General features: G+C 42.5%; 1 protein-coding gene across 1 annotated transcript in view; it reads left to right on the forward strand.

The window, feature by feature from the left end:
- Nucleotides 1-21,425, forward strand: part of MRPS27 (mitochondrial ribosomal protein S27) — a 78,094-nt gene that overhangs the window by 42,310 nt on the left and 14,359 nt on the right. The window contains exons 5-7 of the mRNA XM_054986776.1: nucleotides 16,585-16,699; nucleotides 20,004-20,082; nucleotides 20,703-20,818. Coding sequence (XP_054842751.1) covers nucleotides 16,585-16,699; nucleotides 20,004-20,082; nucleotides 20,703-20,818 — 310 coding nt within the window. The remainder of the gene's footprint in view (nucleotides 1-16,584; nucleotides 16,700-20,003; nucleotides 20,083-20,702; nucleotides 20,819-21,425) is intronic.

The following is a 21,425-nucleotide window of genomic DNA, read 5'->3' on the forward strand; positions in this document are numbered from 1 at the left end:
CTCAGCCAGAGTGGTGTGGCAGTCGGGATCTCCTTGTCACTTTTGCTGTAAAAGGCCCCACTGAAACAAACTGAAGGTGGTTTCATGCAGACCATTAACATAGCAAGGCCACCTAAGGGTCCTTCCCCTCCTTCTGTGATTTCTGTTATAAAAGTCTCTGTGAAATAATTGTTCATATGTACGACTGAGCTCTGACTCTTGAGAGCATATGTTGGAATGAACTGCGTTAGTCTTCAAGGTGCTACTGGACTCCTGTTTTATTTTGCTGCTGCAGGCTAAAATGTCTACTTCTTTGGAATGACTGAAAAGAGGTAAAGTTGGTTAGTCTTAAAGGCGCTACTGGATTTTTGCTATTTTGCTACTGCAGACTAACACGGCTAACTCCTCTGGATCTATGCCAAGAGGTGAGATTGCAATTTGCTACCTCTTAGCAGTCTGTTGAATTCTGTACATAGCAACAGCATTTACTGTTGCACTTTCATATTATTACTGTTTTATTGTTGTTGTTATTTTATGCACTGCAAAAAATAAGAAACATACATTTCAATACAAAGAAACATAAATTTCAATACAGGTATACAGAGATGAAACAATGCTGATGTTACATATTAAACGATGTGGAGACTGCCCAGTAGGAGCATATCTGTAGTCAGTACAGTCTCTGACTCTTTAGCAAAGCATGCCTTTGGGGGCATCACCCTCAGCTGCTTGTCTATTACCATAACTATTAGCCATGACGATTAAATGTAACCTGAACATTCAGAGGCAATAACACTCAGTACCAGGAGGGGAGACTCTCACTGCCAGGGGGAAGGCATACAAGATGAACCTTGTATACAGGCTTGCCACCTAATAACATATTGTTGAAGGGGAAAAGGAAAGTTTAAAAGATGACTATAGGTCATTCTACACTAGTGCAATTACAATAATTGGCACACACAGTTATAATGGTAGTTCCAGACAGCATCAACCCACTGTTCTTTTCTCTTGGTTCTTTTTTTCCCTAAGGGCTGATTTGTGGTGGGTTTTTGCTTTGTCTCTGTGGTTAGTGGATGGGTCACTGCGGTACATGAAGGAGCGCCTCTTCCAATATTGTGCAGCCTGCCAGTTAAAATCTATTTCAAAAACCCTGCTCTTGGTGTCTCTGCCTTCAGAGGTGAGGCAGATGGCAACCAGAGACAGGGCTTTTTCAGTAGTGGCACCTCACTTACGGAATGTCCTTCCATTGAGGCCCACTTGGTGACTTCACAAAAACATTTCTGTACATTGTGGCTTTTAATTCACAAGTCTTTTAACACCATTTTAATGTGCTTTTTATCTGAAACTGTTCTAAGCTAAAACTAACCCGCTCAGTGGTCTGTGTTTTTATGCTGTGTTTGGTTTGTGTTGCTGGATTATAATTAATAACTTTTTATTTTTTATGATGTTTAATTTTGTAAGCATAAAAATTTTCTAAATAATACAGCTTTGCCATTTCTCAGAATAACATGTTTTGGCTTGCATTAGAAAGCATCATTCTAGTTGGCAGCCACCAAACTGCTTGCTGTGATCACCATTTCTTTTGGTGCTGCCAATCTGTTCAAACTGGAAAAAGAATTGCAGAATTATACTTGTGCTGATGTTGGTAATTGGAGGGATTTGTGATCCCCTTTGGGATTGAGGAATCCTGGAGGAAAATGATTTCAGAAGCACAGCACCCATTGAGATGTGGATGCTCCAGTGTGATTTTTGCAGGCCAGTGATGATTTGATTGTGAAAAATGTCTGCAGTGTGGAACCACCCTATAAAAGAAGATTGACTTCTTGGGAGGAAATGTAACTCCACTGCACGTGGAAGCCCTTTTCTCTGCCTGTTGCAGAGAAGGGGGATATAGTTCTCTTTGCTGATTTGTTCCAGAAAGTTTACCAGTTTATCTGTCACAGGTTGAGTGATGGACCTACAGGTCTAGAGAACTTGTTATTCATTAGGCTATGGCTTTACTCAGGGCTTTTTTTCTGGGAAAAGAGGTGGTAGAACTCTTTATTATTACATGTGCATGTGCAAAGTGCGTGTGTGCTCCCGGAAATGCATGATAACATCACTTCCGGAAGTGACGTTGTTTCCTGGAATCCTGTACAATGTATTACGATGAGATAAATGTTAGTAAGCTTGGAAAATTATACTATTACAATAATGAAATATTATAAAATACAGTATAAAAACAATAAACACAATCCACAAGGACCTCCAAAATGCATGCTGAACCCACAGTTTCAGTCACAAACTTGCTGTGGCGCAGGGTGAAATGCAGGTTAGTTTTTTTAAAAATGTATTTACATTATTCAGGATCTGCCTTTCTCACTGAGGCTCAAGGTGGATTATACAATGTAAAGCAATGTAACAGGACTAGAAATGAGAAATTTGAAACAGAGCTGTCATCCGAACAAAGCAGAAGTCATTAAACATGACTTCTGCAGAACATTGTATCGCATCAGTACAAAAACATCCATTTTCCTTGACAATCTGCTATAATGTAGTCCTATTTTCTTTATAAAAATGCTCTCCTGAACAATTCTGCTTTACATAGTTTGCTGTGGGAGCCTTCCTGACCTCCAGAGGCAGACTGTTCCACAGGATGGGGGCCACTAAAGCAAATGCACATGTACGGGCAGTTGTTGATCTTTCCCAGCTGCAGGGTGGCACCTGCAGAAGGCCCTGCAGGGGTGAGCAAAGTTGTTGCCACAAGACATGGGCAGAGAGGTGATATTGCAGGTGCAAAGATCTGAGGTCATAAAGGGCTTTGCATGTGACATCCGATACCTTGAACTGAGCTCAAAAACTGATGAGCAGCCAGTGCAGTGACTGCAGAATTGGTGTACAGTGCATACTCCACCTAGCTCCTGATGTTAACTGAGCTTCTGCATTCCATACCAACTGAAGTCTCCAAAATGATTTCAAGGGGAGATCTATGTAGAGTGCATTACAGTAGTCTAGCCCCAGTGTTACCTTAGCATGGATCCAGGTGGCCAGATCAGCTGAGTCAAGGTAGGGAGTGTTGTAGCATCTTGTTGAGAAATTTGGGAAGTTTTTAATATATCCAAAAGCCCCTTGTTGAGAAGTATGATAAGGCTTTTAATATATGCCAGATCCTTACTGTGATTCAAAAACTGGTTGAAGTTCTTTCTTTCCCCTACATTTTATTCTGCGGATTGTTTTGATTTTGAAGTTTGATTGACTTAACTAGACCAGCTCCATTTTTCAAGCCCCGCATTGGAAGCATCCTGTCTGCTGAGTGTCTGCGTCTGAGTGTGTGCTTCTTTTCCCTGTATGCTCCTGTCTGCTATAACCAGCCCCTTCAGGGAAATGTATAATGGATTCAGACTGATGGTATTGCTTGCTTGGAATCACTCCATTTGAAATGTTAATCATTAATCCTGGCAAAATTCCCATACTATAGATATATCATTTCTGCCTTACTTGGCCTGTACTGATGTATCTCTTGTGCCCTTTTGCAAATAGTTTAGGGTTTTCCAGTTAGAATGTGGAATGTGTTTTCCTGGGATTTTCAGAATTCTAATTTCTGTCGCAGTCGAACTTGCTGGCCACAAGTATGTTTCTTCTGGCTTCTTTGCCTACAAATTGACAGATATGCCCTAGTAGACATAAAGGCTAAGTTTTCTCCCCTTGCCTGGACACAGCTTTGGAAAATAAACTCCCTCCCCCTAGAACTGTGTAAACTATACATGTGTGTGTGTCTATTTGTTGCTCTTGTGCAGGATACAGATCTTACACTCTGACCTCTTATATGGCTGTTGAGCCAGTCAGTACCAATTAGGTAATTGATTCATCAAGATATTATTAGATCTGAATGCCAGTAATTGATGCCTTCCCCAAGCATTATTGAGGAAGGCCCCTAATGAAACCAAATAGAGGGTCTTTCTGTTCTTAATATCAAGAGTTCAAGTGATGAGTGTGGGAAGCAATTGCATCAACAAGAGCGACGTTCACGGCCTGATATTTAAAGTGTGCTGTGTTTGGTGTGTGTGTGTATACATGTTTAACCTTTAAGTTGTTAGGAAAGAACTATCTGTCACTTAAGACAATAGTTTTCAAATATTTTGAAGCAGGACCCACTTCTACACTTCTTGGGATTCACTTGCAAAGTAACCTTCTCCAAAGCATAAAAAGGAGGAATCTCACATCAGTTAACATTGAAAAAAGTTAAATTTTAGTATGTTTTGTATTTATAAATATACTGCGTCCTTGACCACTTTGCATATTCTAGATAGGCAAACACTATCTAGCGTCCCAAAGCAGCCCGCTGTGTTTCTTCTGTCCGTTGGCTTCACAGACTTCTTGCAAGAGACTTGCAGCCCAGTTTTCGGTCCTGAACCTCAGTTTGAGCACCACTGATTTCAGGCGCAATATATTTTCCCCTCATTTATTCACACTAACACCAAAGTCCTCTGCTCTCAGCCTCTAGATATCTGCCAGTCCTGTAGACTGCAGTCTCCACCCCTCCCCCTTGGAGCTCTGTACAGCCTTTAGCCATAAGATGAAATTTTTAGAAATGCACTAGGGAGAAGGGGTTGGTGGCTGTGATAATCTGATCAATGTTCTGGAAAGCTTGCTCGTCCAGATGGAAGAACCAGTCTTGCCACTAAATGGTGCTGCAGTTTAGCTCCAGGCTGCTAGCATCTGCACAATAGTATTGTTCATTCCCTCTGATGTTCTGCAGGAAGAGGTACAGGCCAGTGCTCACGGAGGTTTAGATGTCATGATGCTCACTGCTGGCTGGTCTCAGATTGCTTGTGTCTTAGGAGCTTCAGTCTGTAAGTCAAGGAAGAAGTTTAGCGCACACACCCTTGTTGTTTCTGCATGTCAACAACCAGTAGGCTTTCTATGCCATTTATTTTCCCCGCAAACTGTTGTGGTGCTTTCACAGCAAATAAGACAAAACTTCAAATATTCCACTTCCATCTTTGAGCAAGCACCCCACCCAGTCTGCTGTAAAATACTGCCCTTGAGGAGCACAGTAAGGGCCTGAGAGTTTGTGAAAAAGAGTTAGAGCACTTCAGATAATTGTATGTTTTTCTACAACATAAATCAACATTTCCTTTTTCAGTTCCCAGTTTGCAAACCGCTTGTGCTCACTACAGCATAATTGGGTTGCCCTAAAACCTTGTGGTGTTTCAACACTTCCGTAGGTGGTGTGTTTTTTGGACTTGTTTTCCTAGTATGCGCTGATTTCCCCTGGGCCACAACTTTGATTTACCAGATTTCATGCCAGGAGGTTTTGTCTTTTGATTTTCCATAGATTGTCTTTGAAAGACTAAAAGCAAAGCTGTTAGAGCACTATTCTGTGCTTTGTGACTGTCAGCAAGATCCTCTAAAGTTGTTGGATCCTACTTTACAATGAAAACATGGGAGAGGAGAAGCATTTTTCCATTCAAACTGGTCACATAGAGAACTGCTCTTCTGTCTTAAGCAATGCTTGTCTGTGTCACCACTGCTCCATTGATCATAACCAAAAAGAAATCTTTTTGCTGGCAGACGCATCTCGGGGTGTGCAGTGCAGATTCAGGAAGAAAGCTGGACTTTTGCCAATCTAGCTAAATCTGGCTTTGCCAAATTAAATCAGAGAATCCTAGATCTGGGCTGGAAACCTGGATCCAACCCCCCAGTAAACCTGGATAAGTCTGCCAGTTTGATGTAGTAGTTAAGAGCAACGGGACTCTAATCTGGAGAACCAGGTTTAATTCCCCACTCCTCCGCTTGAAGCGAGCTGGGTGACCTTGGGTCAGTCACAGCTCTCTCAGAGCGCTCTCAGCTGCACCCACCTCACAGAGTAATTGTCATGAGGATAATAATAACACACTTTGTAAACTGCTCTGAGTGGGTGTTAGGCTGTCCTGAAGGGCGGTATATAAATCGAATGCTGCTGCTGTTGTTATAATAAATCAGCCTCTGGCTGGTCACTTCCTGGGCTTCTTTCACTTTTTCTCCAGGAGGGAAGGGGGAGTGAAGCAGACCGGGGACAGTGAATGGCCAGTCCATGCAGGAGCACTCCTTGTCTGCCTGGCTTCTGGGAGTGACAGTGGTTCAGTTGGGCTAAGTTGCAGCAGTGTCCGTTTGGTTTGGGTGGAATTGTCTGTTTTGACACGATTCTCTGGTTTGATGTTGGTTCCCTTGATTCACTTTGCTTCTGGGGACGATTCCATCCATTCCCTTGTTTAAGTTTGGTTCTGTTGGGTTTCCTCTTGCATTTGGGAGCGTGCCTTTGGCTACTGGCAGACTTGCCCATGTGTGTTTCTGCCTGAGAGCCTGCTTGGAATGTTTCCCCAATAGAAATCAATGGAGTGGCAGGGGCACCTTCTTAAGAAGCCCATAGAATTTAATCCTGGTGTCCAAAATTCCTGAAACTTTGGAGAGTCTTTAGAGGACAGTCAAGAGTAGGTTCCCTGCAAGTTTGGTGGAGTTTGCTTGAAAAGTCCCCCCACCCCCACCCCAGGATAACACCCAAAAGTTTTTCCCATAGTAATGGCTGAATAAATCTGGGATTCTCTGATCTGTCTTGACCGAATCAGAGAAACTTTCCAGGATGTCAGGAAGACTGGGGGAGGGGGGGATTGGGATCCCCGGAACACAGGTCTGGATTTCCTGAGCTTTTTTTTTTTTTTAGTTCACACCCCTAGCCACAACATAACATTTCACATATGAATTGAGCTTTGACGTCATCTGCTCCCATGTACTCCATCTTGTCAGTTAAGATCTGGAGAGGTCTTTTTCAGTGCGCTCCTCCTTTCTGGAATTAGATGATTGACTGTCAGACATAAGGCTTTTTCAAGGGTTTACGAACCTATGAAGTTGCCATATACGGTCAGACAATTAGATCCACCTCAGTACTGTTACCTCCGGCTGGCAGCAGCTCAGGACCTCGAAAGGTCTTTCCCAGCACCTGCCAGCTGAGATCCTTTAACTGCAAAAGTCAAGGACTGAAGCCTGGACTTGCTGCATGCAAAGCAAATGCTCCGTCACTAAGTTATAACCCTCTCCCTGTTGCCTTGTTTAAGGGATGCCCTCCTCATCAACATTTTCTCAGCCTGCTTGTTTTAGTCACCAGATGAAAACATTTTTCCTTTCCCAGGCTTCTAACCTATTCTTGTTTTATTTTTCTCTCCTTGCTCTGATCTTCATGTTCACTGCTTATGTTGCCGTAATTATTTTCTGAATCTGTATTGCTCTTTTAAACTGCTGTTGTATTTCACCTGGCTGTGTAATCTTTTGAGTGTTGATGTGAATGTATTATATGTTCTAGAACCCTTGTTAACCCTGACCTAGAGTTACTTCATGGATTTCACAATTCCTACATGGAAATTTTCAAAACATGTAATCATGTATAATTAGTATAATACGTAATGCTAGAACAGTGGCAAAAACTGATCTATTTAGTCTGTTCTGAATACTTACTTCAGAAATCAATAAACAAGGAATGCTTAGTTGTTAAATCTTTGTATATCTTTCTGAAACCTAGCTAGTTTCTGTGTCAGTGTGAGACCCTGGAGGCTATAGAGATTGCTAGGTGACCTTGGTCAGTCAATCTCTTTTGGTCTTGTCTACTGCTGTTATAAAGGACCATCTGTTTCCTTATGGTTTTTGGAAACACCCAGAGCATCCCTCTGTTTGAGACTCCATCAAGTGGCCGTGTACCTAATAGAAATTTTTGGAAGATGTTAAACATTCTTTTCCTACCTGCAATCTCCCAGGTAAAATTCAAGGCTTAGGGTTGGTTCCTTGCCCAGCCAGGTGACTAGGTGCATCCCAGTTTTGTGCAAGGGGCAGGGACTTTGGGACATTTATGAAGTACTCATCCCAGGAATCGGGCGCGCATTTATGGATGGTTCAGCTACTGCTGTTGCTGCTGCCAAGGGAGCTTTTCCATCAAGGGCTGGGCTTTTCCATCTGCCTGGCCCCGCCCCTTCCTGCTCCAGCCTTCAAAGGCTGTTGCCAGAGGTTTGCCTGCACTGCTGTTGCTGCTGCCAAGGGAGCTTCTTCCATCAAGGGCTGGGCTTTTCCATCTGCCTGGCCCTCCCCTTCCTGCTCCAGCCTACAAGGCTGCTGCTAGGGGACTGCTTGCACTGCTTGCCTTGCTGTTGTTCGTTGTTTTTATACCAAGTGTGTTAGTTATTGTAGTCTATATGTATTGTTCATGTTGTTAATTTGGTAGGGTATCGGGGGTTTTATGCATGTTTGGTAGCTCAGTCGGCAATGGTGGATTGTTTTGATTTTGGGAGGGTGGTGGGTTAGCACTATGATCATTGGTGAGGAGGCCGGCTCAGAGTCGGGGATCCCAGTAATCCGGGGGCGTGGGAGGTACGGTGGTGGGAGCAGATTATGGAAGGAAAGGGCATTGAGACATGGTAGGGCTCGGTGCCCTTCCAATCTGCGTCCCATCCCAAGATATACTCATTGTGGGGCTAGGATATTAAACCACTCTCTGACACTGGCATTGTGCAATGCCAGGTCCATAAATAATAAGACCAAAATGCTGCAAGATTATCTTGCAGCATTGAATGTGGACCTGGCTTGTGTGACCAAGACCTGGGTGAGGGAGGGCGAGACAGTTGCTCTGAAAGAACTAGCCCCCCCCCCCAGGTTATAGGGTCCTCCACCAGTCCCGGACAAGAGGTGGGGGGAGGCATGGCTTTGCTCATTCGGGAGTCTTTCTCCTTCAGACCACTCCCCACCCCCAAAATTACTGGCATTGATTGTGTGGGCCTAACGTTGGATGCCGAGGAGAGGTTGGCAATATGCATGGTGTACCGACCGCCTACTGCACCTGCATCTTCCCTGTCTGGTCTGTTGCAGGTGGTGGCTGGCTGGGCCTTGGAATTCCCGAGACGTTTGGTTCTTGGGGATTTCAACGTCCATGCTGACGACGACGCCTCCACGCAGGCCATTGACCTTGTGTCCTCCATGGCGGCCCTAGGACTCTCTCAGTTTGTTTCAGCTCCCACACTTCAAGCAGGTCACCAGCTGGATTTGATTTTTGGGGCAGGGATGATGGTGGTCCTGGGTGCCTATGATGCAGTGCCATGGTCGGATCACTTTGATCTGAAGGCTCATCTGAGCATGCTACTCCTTTCCCGGGTGGGCAGTGCGTGGATTTACCCTCGCTCACGGAGACTTATGGATCCAATTGGTTTCCAGGCGGCTCTGTGGGATCCGATGCCCTCTGGCAATACGTTAGATGAGCTGGTGGATGATTGGCATGGCCGACTTTCTGAAGCCATCGACGTTATTTCGCCCTGCCATCCTCTCCGAGCCCACAAACAGGTAGCTCCTTGGTTCACTGAGGAGCTTTGCCAGATGAAGCGGTCTCTGAGATGACTAGAGCGAGTGTGGAGGCGGGGGCACAATGAAGAGGCAACAAAATCTTATAGGATGTTTATGAAAGCCTATGAGGTGGCAGTGAAAGCAGCAAAGAGGTTTTTTGTTTGCTGCTTCCATTGCGTCCGCTATCTCAGGCCCGGCTCAATTATTTCAAACAGTTCGGTCCTTGGTCTCCCTTTCTCAGGGAGACCGCCAAATTCTTAATTTGACTATTGGCTGTGAGGCTTTTGCGAGCTATTTTGCGGGCAAAATCTTGTCCCTTCGCCATGGCCTGCCGCCCACTGTTGATACAGTAAGGGAACTGGAGACCCCTTGGCCGTCTTCTGGGTCTGTATCAGATCATTTCAGGCTGCTCTCCTGGGACGAAGTTGACAGGATCCTGCAGGGGGTGAGGCCAACCACCTGTCCTCTGGATCCCTGCCCATCCTGGCTGGTGAAGGCAACCTTGGAGGGGCTACGGGACCATTTGGAGGACATTGTTAACATCTCCCTGAGCTCTGGGGTTTTTCCTGGAGCATTAAAGGAGGCGGTGGTGCAGACCCCCTCCTATCTTTTGACTCCTCCGACCCATCCAGTTACCACCCAGTGTCGAACCTCCCGTTCCTGGGCAAGGTGATTGAGCAGGCGGTGGCGGTACAACTGCAGGAATTCCTGAATGATGCTGTAGTCCTGGACCCATTCCAGTCTGGCTTCCATCCTTGCCATGGGATGGAGACGGCTTTGGTTGCCCTCACAGATGACCTTCGCAGGCATCTGGATCAAGGCGGGTCGGCGCTGCTTGTGTTACTTGATCTCACAGCAGCGTTTGACACGGTTGACTATGACTTGTTGGCCAGCCACCTCGCCGACGTGGGGATTAGGGGGACAGCCTTACAGTGGCTGGTCTCCTTTCTCCAGAGTCGGAGACAGAGGGTGGCGCTCAGGGGAGATCTATTGCCCTGTCACCCTTTGGTGTGCGATACTCTCCCTGATGTTATTTAACATCTACATGCGCCCCCTCACCCAGTTGGTGCGGAGGTTTGGGCTGGGCTGTCTTCGATACACGGATGACACCCAGCTTTTTCTGTTGATGGACGGCCGGCCAGACACGGCCCCGGACAATCTGGCCAGAGCTCTGGAGGATGTGACGGCATGGTTGAAACAGAGCAGGCTGAAACTGAACCTGGTGAAGACGGAGGTCCTGCAGCTGGGACGGGGACTGCCAGATGTTGGGATCCAGCTCCCTGCCCTGGATGGGACATCACTGGCAACTTTGCCAGTGGTAGAGTCTGGGTGTGCTCCTGGATGCCTCCCTATCGATGGAGGCCCAGGTCACGACAGTTGCCAAGTCTGCATTTTTCCATCTCCATCAGATCAGGCAACTTGCCCCTTACCTGATGCCCCACCTCCAGGCTAGATTACTGTAACTCACTCTTCGCTGGGCTACCCCTGGGCCTGATCCGGAAACTACAACTAGTCCAGAATGCGGCGGCGTGGGTCCTGACCAGTATATCCTACCAGTCACATATCACACCTGTCCTGTGCCAGCTGCGCTGGCTTCCAGTTGAATTCCGAATCAGGTTCAAGGTGTTGGTTCTTACCTTTAAAGCCTTGAGTGGGTTGGGACCGGCCTATCTTTAGGACCGCCTCTCCCTGTATGTTCCCTGGAGACCACTTTGATCAGCGGATAAATGTTTACTGGTGGTCCCCAGCCCTAAGGAAGCCCGCCTCACTTCAACCAGGGCCAGGGCCTTTTCAGTCCTGGCCCCAGCCTGGTGGAACACTCTGTCAATGGAGACCCGGGCCCAGCGGGACATATTATCGTTCCGCTGGGCCTGTAAGACAGAGCTGTTCCGCCAGGCATTTGGTGATTGAAGGGGGCGGTGCCATGTTGGTCTCCCACCTTTGGGGGGGGGTTCTCCCCACCATTGCACCTTAATGTATTTGGTTAATTTATTTTATTATTGTTTATTGTATGTTGATTTTCGAATTATTGTTCGAGCCCCTGAGGATGGGCGGTTTATAAATAGAAATGACGACGACGACGACGACGACGATGATGATGATGATGATGATGATGATGATGATGATGATGATGATCGGGAGGGAAGGCAGCATGGTATAGCCTGACCTCATCAGATCTTGGAAGCTAAGCAGGGTTAGTATTTGTATGAACGACCACCTAGTAAAGACTCTGCAGAGAGTGGCAAAGGCAAACTACCACTCCTTCTCACTTGCTTTGCTGGAGTCGCCGTAAGTCTTGTAACTTGATGGCACATAAACACACACAGCTGCTGTGCATTGCTGGCCATGAAAGTTGTGAATATGTGACTCACACACTATCCTAGTTGCTCTGTCCCCACAAAAAGACAAATAGTTGAAGGAACCAAGGAGGAAGGAGAGAAAGACCTCTGGCTTCTTCCAGAGTAATAACCCCCAAAGTCCTTGGGGAAATAACTCATAGATTAGCAGAAATGGTGGCAGTGATTTACTAAACCCATCCATTCAGATGGAAAGGAGGCAGAGGGGGTGATGGGGGCAGGGCAGTCTGCTACCCAAGAAAGGCAGTCTCTGGTTTCCACTCCAGACATCCTATACTCCCATTGCAGTTTCGTGAAAATAAAGGGGAACCATACATACAACCCTGAACTTCTGGAACAAAGAGTGATAAATAGCAAATTTTGTTTTACTCATTCTGAAACATCTCCTATGATAAGTGTTTGTTTGTTTGTTTTATTCGATTTGTATTCCGCCCTCCCCGCATCAGCAGGCTCAGGGCGGATTCCAGTTAATACAATAATATAAAATTATTATAGTATTATTGTTATTGTAGTCATTCCTTCATTTTATTTATTTAAAATATTAGCTGCCTTTCCTCTATAAGTGGCTTATAAAGAACATAAATACTGTATATCAAAAAAGAACAGAATTAAAACACAGTTAAAAACCAAGTTAAAACAGATGTTTCCATATGCACACTTAAACTGGGTTTTCTGGGTATTCAGTCTATGAGGATTGGATCTGCTTTGGGCCTCTGTAATTCCGCATTTGAGGGTATCGAACTGTTTGTCTGCTTATTTTTTTCTGCACTAAGAAAAATGCCCTGCTTCTGTTGTGAGCTGAGAACACATCAGTTTTGTTCGTTGTTGTGCTAAGAAAACTTGCAAGAATTTTTAAAATTCTTTAAAAAATAATAAATAAAAAGACAAAAAAGAATGGTGTCAGTTTCTGTTCCCAAAAATATCTGCACCGATCAGATCTGGCAGAGACAGATTCAGTAAACGGATTTTTTTTGTTCAGGAATCACAGTACAACCAACTAACATAAGGCAGTTGCCAAGAATGACCGTTTAACTGTAACAATGCTGACGATGTACTCCTTGCCCCTCCCCTTTTCCTATGGAACGGAACTTTTGGCTTTGACAGCTTCTCAGCGCTAGAAAACTTAAACGGTAACTATGTACCTTCTATACCTTCTATAACTGACATGCCAACTTCTGTCAGACATTAAACTGTAACTATGTAACTTCTGCCTTCTAATTTGTTACCAGTACTGAAAAGTGCAGGAAACACAGAGACTCCTGCACAAAATGTCATGCTACATACCTTGTGCTGGACAGAAGACAATTTACTAGGTTAACATGCATACACAACGCATAACAAACAATGATGACATTTCTGTGTGTTGATTAGCTGAGGTATTCTGGAGGGAAACTTTAAAATATTAGGGATTCAGGGCTCTCTGCAGAGTTTTTCTGTTAGCCGTATTGTACCATTTTCCTCTCATCAGCTGCAAGGGTTCTCTCCCCCCTCCGAAACAACAACAATGGTGCAACGGTGTTTTTTAAAAAATAAAAAATTAAGAAAAACTGAATTGGTTGCTCAGCCAACCACGATGCAAGGGGATACACAGGAAGGCAAAAAGCAGGACCAGGGCCAGGCCTCATACTGAAAAAAACATTCTCCAATTCAAAAAAGCCGCAGTTTGATTTTGCTGGGGAAAAAAAAAACATTGGGGTATGTGCACAGGGAGAAAAGTCACAGAAAAGCTGGGGAAAGATTGGTTCTGTGGTAGATTCAGCCTTTCTCCATGCAGAATGAAAAAAAGTCTGGGAAGCAGTTTGGAGACTGAATCAAGGTATTTTGACTGTGCATGCAGTACTCTGGAGAGAAACCAATCTAGTATGGGGCCAGAAACAGTGAAAAAGCCCTATGTGGGAAAGACCAGAGTCAGCAGCCCATGTTATAAAGCTGTCCTAACAGGAGGCTAGGTGCACCTCTCTAGGGAGATTGTTCCACAATCGTGGGACTGCCACTGAATAGACCTTCTTCAGTTGATGGGACCGTCAGGAGGGCCTCTCCCTTGGATCTTAACTCCCAGGCAGACAAGTATGGGAGAAGATGATCCTTCACCTACTTTGGTCCCAAGCCATGTAGGGCTTTAAAGTATAGAACCAGCATCTTGAATTGGATCAGTAGCCAGTGTAGTTGCTGTAATATTGGGGGTCTCATGTTCCTGGTAGCTGTCCCCAGTCAGCTATCTAGCTACAGCATTCTACACTAGCTGCAGTTTCCAAACCATCTTCAAGGCTAGCCCCAAGTAGAGCACATTGCAAAAGTCCAATTAAGATGTAATTAAGGCATGGATCACTGTGGCTAGATCTGACTGTGCAAAGAATGGATGTGGCTGATGTACCAGCCAAAGAGGGCAGTCTGAACCACTGTAGCCACCTGGCTTTCTGAGGTGTCCACTTTGTCAAGCAGTACTCCTAAGCTGTGAACCTTTTCAAGGGAGAGTGTATGTCTAAGTGACCTGTCTTAGTATGTTTGTATCCCACCATACCCTTGAGCAACTCGGCGCAGCACACATGGTTCCCTCTTCTTCATTTTATTCTCCCAACAACTTTCTACAGTGAGGTAGGCTGAAATTGTGTGACTGTCCCAAGATCACCCTGCAAACTTCCATGGCAGAGAGGGGATTTGTACCTGGGCCTCCCAGATCATAGGCTGACACTCTGTCACACCACATTTGCTGCTGTAACTGAATTAGCTGCCATTTGTATATACGTTGCTTTATTTTTTAAAAAAACATTCAGACATGAGATCTGCCTGCAAGGAGCCAAGGAGTTCCTGCATGGAATTGCCTATACTTTGGAACTGTGTAAAGGGAAGATGCCTACTATGCCATTTCAATATATTGCTTGCAAATAACATTCCTGTTTACCAAAGGACCCTATTATCCTACGTTTTCACCAACAGGTGGTTTTAAATCCGTCCCATGCCGCGGGAGTTGCTCAGTTGTGACGTTCAGAATTGAGTCTGTATTACAGGAAATAACTTCAGTTTTAGGGGGTGACTAAGAAGGAAAATCACCTTTGAACAAATAATCACTGGAGATTTAAGACACCTATTAGGAAAAAATTATAAAATGTTATTGCAGTATGACACTGAAACAGAACAAGTAAAAAACTGTATGATAAAATGTATGAAAATTTTTAGAGAAAAAATACACACGAGTCAGTGGGAAAATTTATGTACTAAAGAAATTAAGTTTACTGAATGTCAAGTATAAAACGTTTTTAGATGGTATATTACCCCCAAAGTTATAGCAAAAACAAATAAAGACTATAATGAGAAGTGTTGGAAATGTCAGAATACAAATGCAACATTTTATCACATGTGGTGGACATGTAAGGAAGCAGGAAAATATTAGATAGAGATACATAAAGAAATCCAAAAGACATTAAAATTTAAGTTCGCAATGGATCTGAAAATTTTTACCAAGTAAGATTACAAAAATACACAGTGAACTATTTAAGTATATGGTAATGAAGGTAAGAGTAATTTTTACAGCAAAAGCAGTGAAGTGCCCAGACCTGAATGAATGGAAGAATAAACTAAATGAATATGTGACAATGGCAAAATTAACCTCTTTTATTCATAACAGACCAACTTCAGAATTTCAAGAAAAATGGAAAGTTTTTTTCAATGATATAGCTGAAAATCAAGAACAAAATTAAATTAACATAGAGAATAATAGAAGCTTAAAACAAAAATGTTATTTGTTGATAAAATGTTATTAGATATGAAGACAGGTAGTAAAGATAGAATAAAGATATTTAAATAAAAGTGAAAAATTAAAAGTAAGTTTGTTCCATGTAAATTTATGTAGATGTTATTTCGGGTCTATATGATCATAGTTTATATTTTATGTTTGTATGCTTGTATGTTTGTAAATTGAAACAAAATTAAAATATAAAAAAATCCTCCAGTTTTAAAAATATGCCTTGCATTTTGTATGTTTTAGTTTGTCTGCAATTTTAATTGGAGATCTGTGGTTTCTTCTGAAGCTTCCCAACATATTATACTTTTTAGATGTATGCTTTAAGTCTTCAGATTGAATACCTAAAAATTAAAAGAGTGAATATGAAAACATATTGCTTAATCCATTGGAGAACCAGGATTGATGGGCTGACTGTAATGCGTGAAACGATCCTAAGCAGCACAAAATAAAAATTAGGAATCTGGTCCCACCAAAGTTAAACATTTTAGACTTCGCTACCATCCATATTTACCTGGGATTAATTACAGTGGGACTTATTAACTGTCCTGTTGAGATCACTAAAACTCACTTAATATTAGCTGGATTTTGTTTTTGGCAGAGTTTTCTTGGTCTCCTGTTAAGGCTAAAATTTTGTAACAACTGGGCTGATTTTGTTTGCAAGTATATTTAGCTCTGAATGCTATACATGCAACTCTGAATGCTGTAGGTATAAGGCTTTTTGTGGGGAGTATTTGATGTGTCATGGTATTAATCAAATGGATACTAAAGTGCTTTGAACCCGAAAGGGAGAAATATGATGTAAGTATTTAAATAAATGAACAAATGAATGAAATTGGTCTTGATCCTTTATGAGTTAATAATGATGTAACAACAGGGTTGGTTCCAGACAGCTTTTTATCCCAATCCTCCACCTGATTACAGCTCCCATTCCACATGGCTTTTGTACAGGTAGGTCCCATGATTCTCAGCATAGCCTTTTTGGGTAGCTAAAGGGCCACCATTTGGGTGTCTGTTTCCTTTTTCACCAGCAGAAAAGTTGGTTGGATCCAACCTGTTCTGTTGCAATATTTTACACTGCTTGTTTTTAATCTGGTTGCGCCTCTTGGAAGGTCAATATGTCTCTGGTGTCAAATTCCTTTTTGAAGCACGATGTTTTTTATTATCTCATAGGTTTCGTCACAGTCCTAATTGCTTTTACTTGAGAGACTGGAGCATCCACTCCTGGATCAGGCAGTGCCTTAAATTCAGTGCACAGGACAAAGCCTTGTACACAATACAAAATAAGGTGATGTTTTGATGAGATGCTTTTCAAATTTTATTATTATTATGGACTTTTTAAATGACTGTAAGAGTAACTGAATAAGTAGTGGCTCCTTGGGCCATTTCAAGTTGGGAAACTGTACAGCGTGGAGGGCTTAATGCCTCCCACCACCCACCCACCCCCAATCAGGAGGGTTACCATGCTCCTGATAATTTTTAAATAATTGCTGGCAGCTCCAGTCATGGAATTCCTATCTTGGTCCTCAGATATCCAAAATGCATATAACAACTGCACGTAATATTTTGAAGCTGAGCTATAGGCAAGAAAGGGGAGAGAGAGTTTTAAAAAATCAATAAAGTTCTGTATTAAGATTGATAAATGTTGTGCTCATGAAAATAATGCCATTCATCCCACTAAAGAAATTATAGAATGTGTTAAAGCCAAGGAAAGAGAAAAAGGGTAGATGACAAATACTTCAAATGGTTAATTTGTTCACAGAACAATTCTAACATACAATAAGGCTCTTATGGGTAGTTAGCTCAGACCACAATATCATCATCACAGACATTAGGATTAAATTAGATTGGTGATAGGCTCATAAGGACTGTTAATTTGGAAATATAATAAAGTTGAGAATGGTAAGCATTAGACTCTTGAGAAAGGTTAATTCATTTAATAATGCAACTACAAAACTCCTGGAAAGTTGAATTGAACAACAGTGGGCTCTTGTAGATAATTCTCTCAGAAGTTTAGTTCTAAAATTCAGTGGGATGAGGTTAATTCACAGAAAACTCCTATAGCTGATCAGGTATTTCAGAAATACAGTTCTGCAGTGCATAGGTAACTCCTATAGATTGCTCTTCACGTTAGAGAATTTACAAGGATTGTGTAGCTGATCATTCAACAAATATTCAGTCCAGTGGCTCTGCCCAGCTCAGATCTGAATCAATGGCTGGGCTCAGTGTCAACAGCAGCCAAAAAAAGATTCATTCATAAGATGTTAGCTGAGGATAATCTTCATAGTAGTTAGTATTTTTCTTTTGTTTCCAATAAAAATAGAAGGAAAATGTAGAAATGCAGAAAACAAAAACACCGTGTTTACTCTTTGTTGTGTTTACTCTTTGTTTTTATAATTCAATTATTTCAATTGATAATTCAAAGACATACAACATAAAATCAGACATCCAGATCGTATCTCGACCATCATCCATGACTACAATAATCGATATTCATCTAGATTCATGTTTACACTTTGTTGATTGCGTGACAGAAGGGAGGAAAGCGCCACAAGTCCCCTGGCCAAAGTTGTAGCCTCCTGCCCATTTTTTTGAAGGGGAGGAACAGAAGCTGCCTCTGCAGCTGTGGTTTGCATAGTCCCCTTTTCTCCTTAATCCCAAGAAGGAAAGTACGGGGTCCACTTTGGTAACTGTCCAGCAGGTCTGGGATTGCTATGGGGAGAGAGAAGAACTTGGATCTTCATTAATCCATCCTTCTTGAAACACTTCTGACCCCCAGACACCGAGTTTTAAATATCTTTCTTTGTCCTCTGCTCACAGTTAATAATAGACTTGATTCAGCGAGTACTAAACATTAATTATCCCATTGATTTCAGAGAATGAGTTAAAAACATGCTTATATTTCTTCCAGTGAAATAACTGAGCCTTAAAAGTGCATGACTTTAGACAGGTCATGTCAAAGTTTGCTTGTTAACAGTGGAATACTAACAATTTCATCTTTCCAAGTCCTTTTCTTTATTAAGATTATATATAATGTTGGGCAAGCAATGTGTGTTCTTCAAGTAAGGTATTTGCTTCTCAACCTGGAGGAGCTTCTCACAGGAATGGGCAATGTCTGCCCCTGGATCCCAATTTTGTATTCACAAAGATACATGAGCTTTGCAATGCATCTTGAAGTTTTGTTTGTCTGGGCCACCATAACAGATTTTAATATTGAGATGTACTTTGGCTCATCTGTTAGAAATAGTGTGCTGTTGCCAGGTGTGATCAGAGGAAGTGATACTTGCTGCTAAAAGTTTCATAGGGTTTAGGAAGTGATGCTAGGTCATAGCCTTTTTCCAGAATGTCTGCAGCTTGGGAAACTTTACCAACTGTCAAGTTCTACAGTCTGGCTCTCTTTAACCAATCTGATGCCCTGTACAGCAAGCTGCTTACCTGCTCTTTTTAAGGCCTGATTGTAGAAAAGGGAGGGGGGTTGGGATTCAGCCCTGTCCTTCTCTTTTTCTGCTGCCTGGAGCCCAGACTGGTCGGTCCTTATTGGCCTCTCTCTGACTTTTAAAGGCCATCCTAAAGAGGAGGTGGCTCCACCTACGGCTTTCTGTCTCTCATAGGAGGGTGGAATCTCAATGCAAGGGATATTGCATATTGTGGAATCTCAGTGCAAGGGATTAGTAAAAATGGAAGACTATTGACTCCCAAAGCAAATGTGCATCACTGCCTCTGAGGTTTCTCCATTTTATCCTTGTGTCCTGGTTAGGCTGAGATAGATGGAATGGGCCAGGTTCGCCCAGTGAGTATCGTGGTTTGAGTGGGTGTTTGAACCCAGATCTCCCTGCTCTTTCTGCAGCTACACTACATCACACTAACTCCATTTTGCTTTCTGGAACAGGACAAAGTAAAACATGGTTGCGTAATTATGCATGTGCAAACATGCAGCTAGCAAGTTGTATTGGTGTACCCTAGCCTCTAGCCAGGAATGAAAGAAAAGGAGAATGATGTCTTGAAGGACAAGACTTGGTGCAGTGAGGTTAACCAGCATGACTCTGTTGTTCTGTCATGGGGAACTGAGGCACAGGGCAATTCATGCTGCCAGCACCAGTTTTTGATACATCTGAAGCTGGTATAGCTGCTAGATATTGATGCTGGTAGGAGAGGCATGCTAGCAAATTGCTTCTTGCTTGCTTCTTGCCTAATCAGCATGATGCTTACCAGAGGAGACAGCCAAATAGCTTGCTGGAAAGGATATTCTTCACCATGCTTCCTTTTCACCCAGTTACAGCTGAAGGAAAAAGAAAAGCACGGTGGCCTTAAAACTTGCCTTTCTTTCTTTCTTTCTTTCTTTCTTTCTTTCTTTCTTTCTTTCTTTCTTTCTTTCTTTCTTTCTTTCTTTCTTTCTTTCTTTCTTACTTACTTACTTACTTACTTACTTACTTACTTACTTACTTACTTACTTACTTACTTACTTAAATTTGTAGTCCGCCCTCCCCAACCAACTGGGCTCATGGCTTGTTCAATAATCTAATCTAAGTTTATGAGAGGCTAGAATGATGGCATTTACAAATGTTTGTCATTTCTGTGCATTTTCTCCCCAGGTGCAATATGGAATTTTTCCAGATAATTTTACCTTCAATTTACTGTTAGATTGTTTTATAAAGGATGGGAATTATAAAGGTAAGATCTTGATCTCTAAATACACGGCAGATATGGCCATCTTTGGTCCTCTTCCTACATATTTGGGTAGTTTGCAATAGCAACTACCATATTTTCCTAAATGTTCTAGAGCTACAAGCATCTAGAGCCAATCCATGCATCACACAAGGGGTTGGCAAAGATACTGTTAGCATTCATTTTTGCATTGTTGCTGATTGGAATGTTGTTCCTTCCCTACCAACTAAGGTCTTGTTCACAACAGATCTTAAGATATTAGAGTGCCTGAAATTGTTTCAGATTTGGTTTTGGTAACACAATCCATGGATCACCCATCGATTTAGAGTGTAAAATTATCTTATCTCTCAATTAGCTAATGTGGTACTTCCTGTTTTAATTGTGGGCAAGTTTTTCAGTCCACAAAATGAGACTCTGATAGAAATATATGCTAAATAGCGACATCTTTCCAAGTATTTTTCTAAGTTCCCCTTCTGGCCCTCTATTTTCACACATCTTAAGATAACAGCATACTCACTTTTTAAACAAATAATGTGGGAAGTATCTATGAGTCCAGAACTGGCATTCCAATTTTTTTTTTAAAAAAAAATACTGTTTAATTTCCAGACGCTATGTTTAATTTCCAGACGCTATGGCTGTGGTTACTGAGATAATGATACAAGAAAGTTTCGATGAAGTGTCTACACAACTTCTCGCACTATATATCATGTACAACTATTTGAAAACCAAACCAGAACTTACGGTAAGCTATTTGAATGATAAAAACTGGTCTCCGGTGGTAAGACTTCCTAAGGGAGAGGGGAGCTTACCAGAAAAGAACACAATTATTTCTTGGATTGTCTAGGTGAAATAGAACAGCTATGGACTATTTTCCCATTGAATGTAACAATGCAAACCAAGTCAAATACCACCTTTTAATTCCAAAATGTGTATAGTAAATGCTGTTCGGCAGACTAAAGGCATGTAAACAATATCCTGTTTTCTTTATTGTGCTTTAACCCTACTTTCGTTCAAAAAGGGCAATTGGTTGCAAAAGGGCAACCTCTTTTTGCACATGGTAGAAACTTAGATTGGAAACGCCTCAGGGCAGGGATGTGCAGTTTGGTTCAAAATTTGGTTTAAAATACAGAATTTTGACTAATTCAGTGGAATCTGGCTATTCTAAATCAAAATACTGAATACCGAATCAGATTTGGTAAAATTCAGCCATTGTTTCCTGTAGGAAAACCAAGCTGAGGCTGTCAGGTGGGCTGGGGGAAGTGTCATTTTTCAACCAAACTTCACTAAATATGGAGAGCACCTACTCCTGACTGTCCTCTAAAGAAATCCCAAGTTTCATGAAGATTGAA

This window comes from Eublepharis macularius, chromosome 8 (assembly GCF_028583425.1).
Source record: "Eublepharis macularius isolate TG4126 chromosome 8, MPM_Emac_v1.0, whole genome shotgun sequence".
Taxonomy (NCBI): Eukaryota; Metazoa; Chordata; class Lepidosauria; order Squamata; family Eublepharidae; genus Eublepharis; species Eublepharis macularius.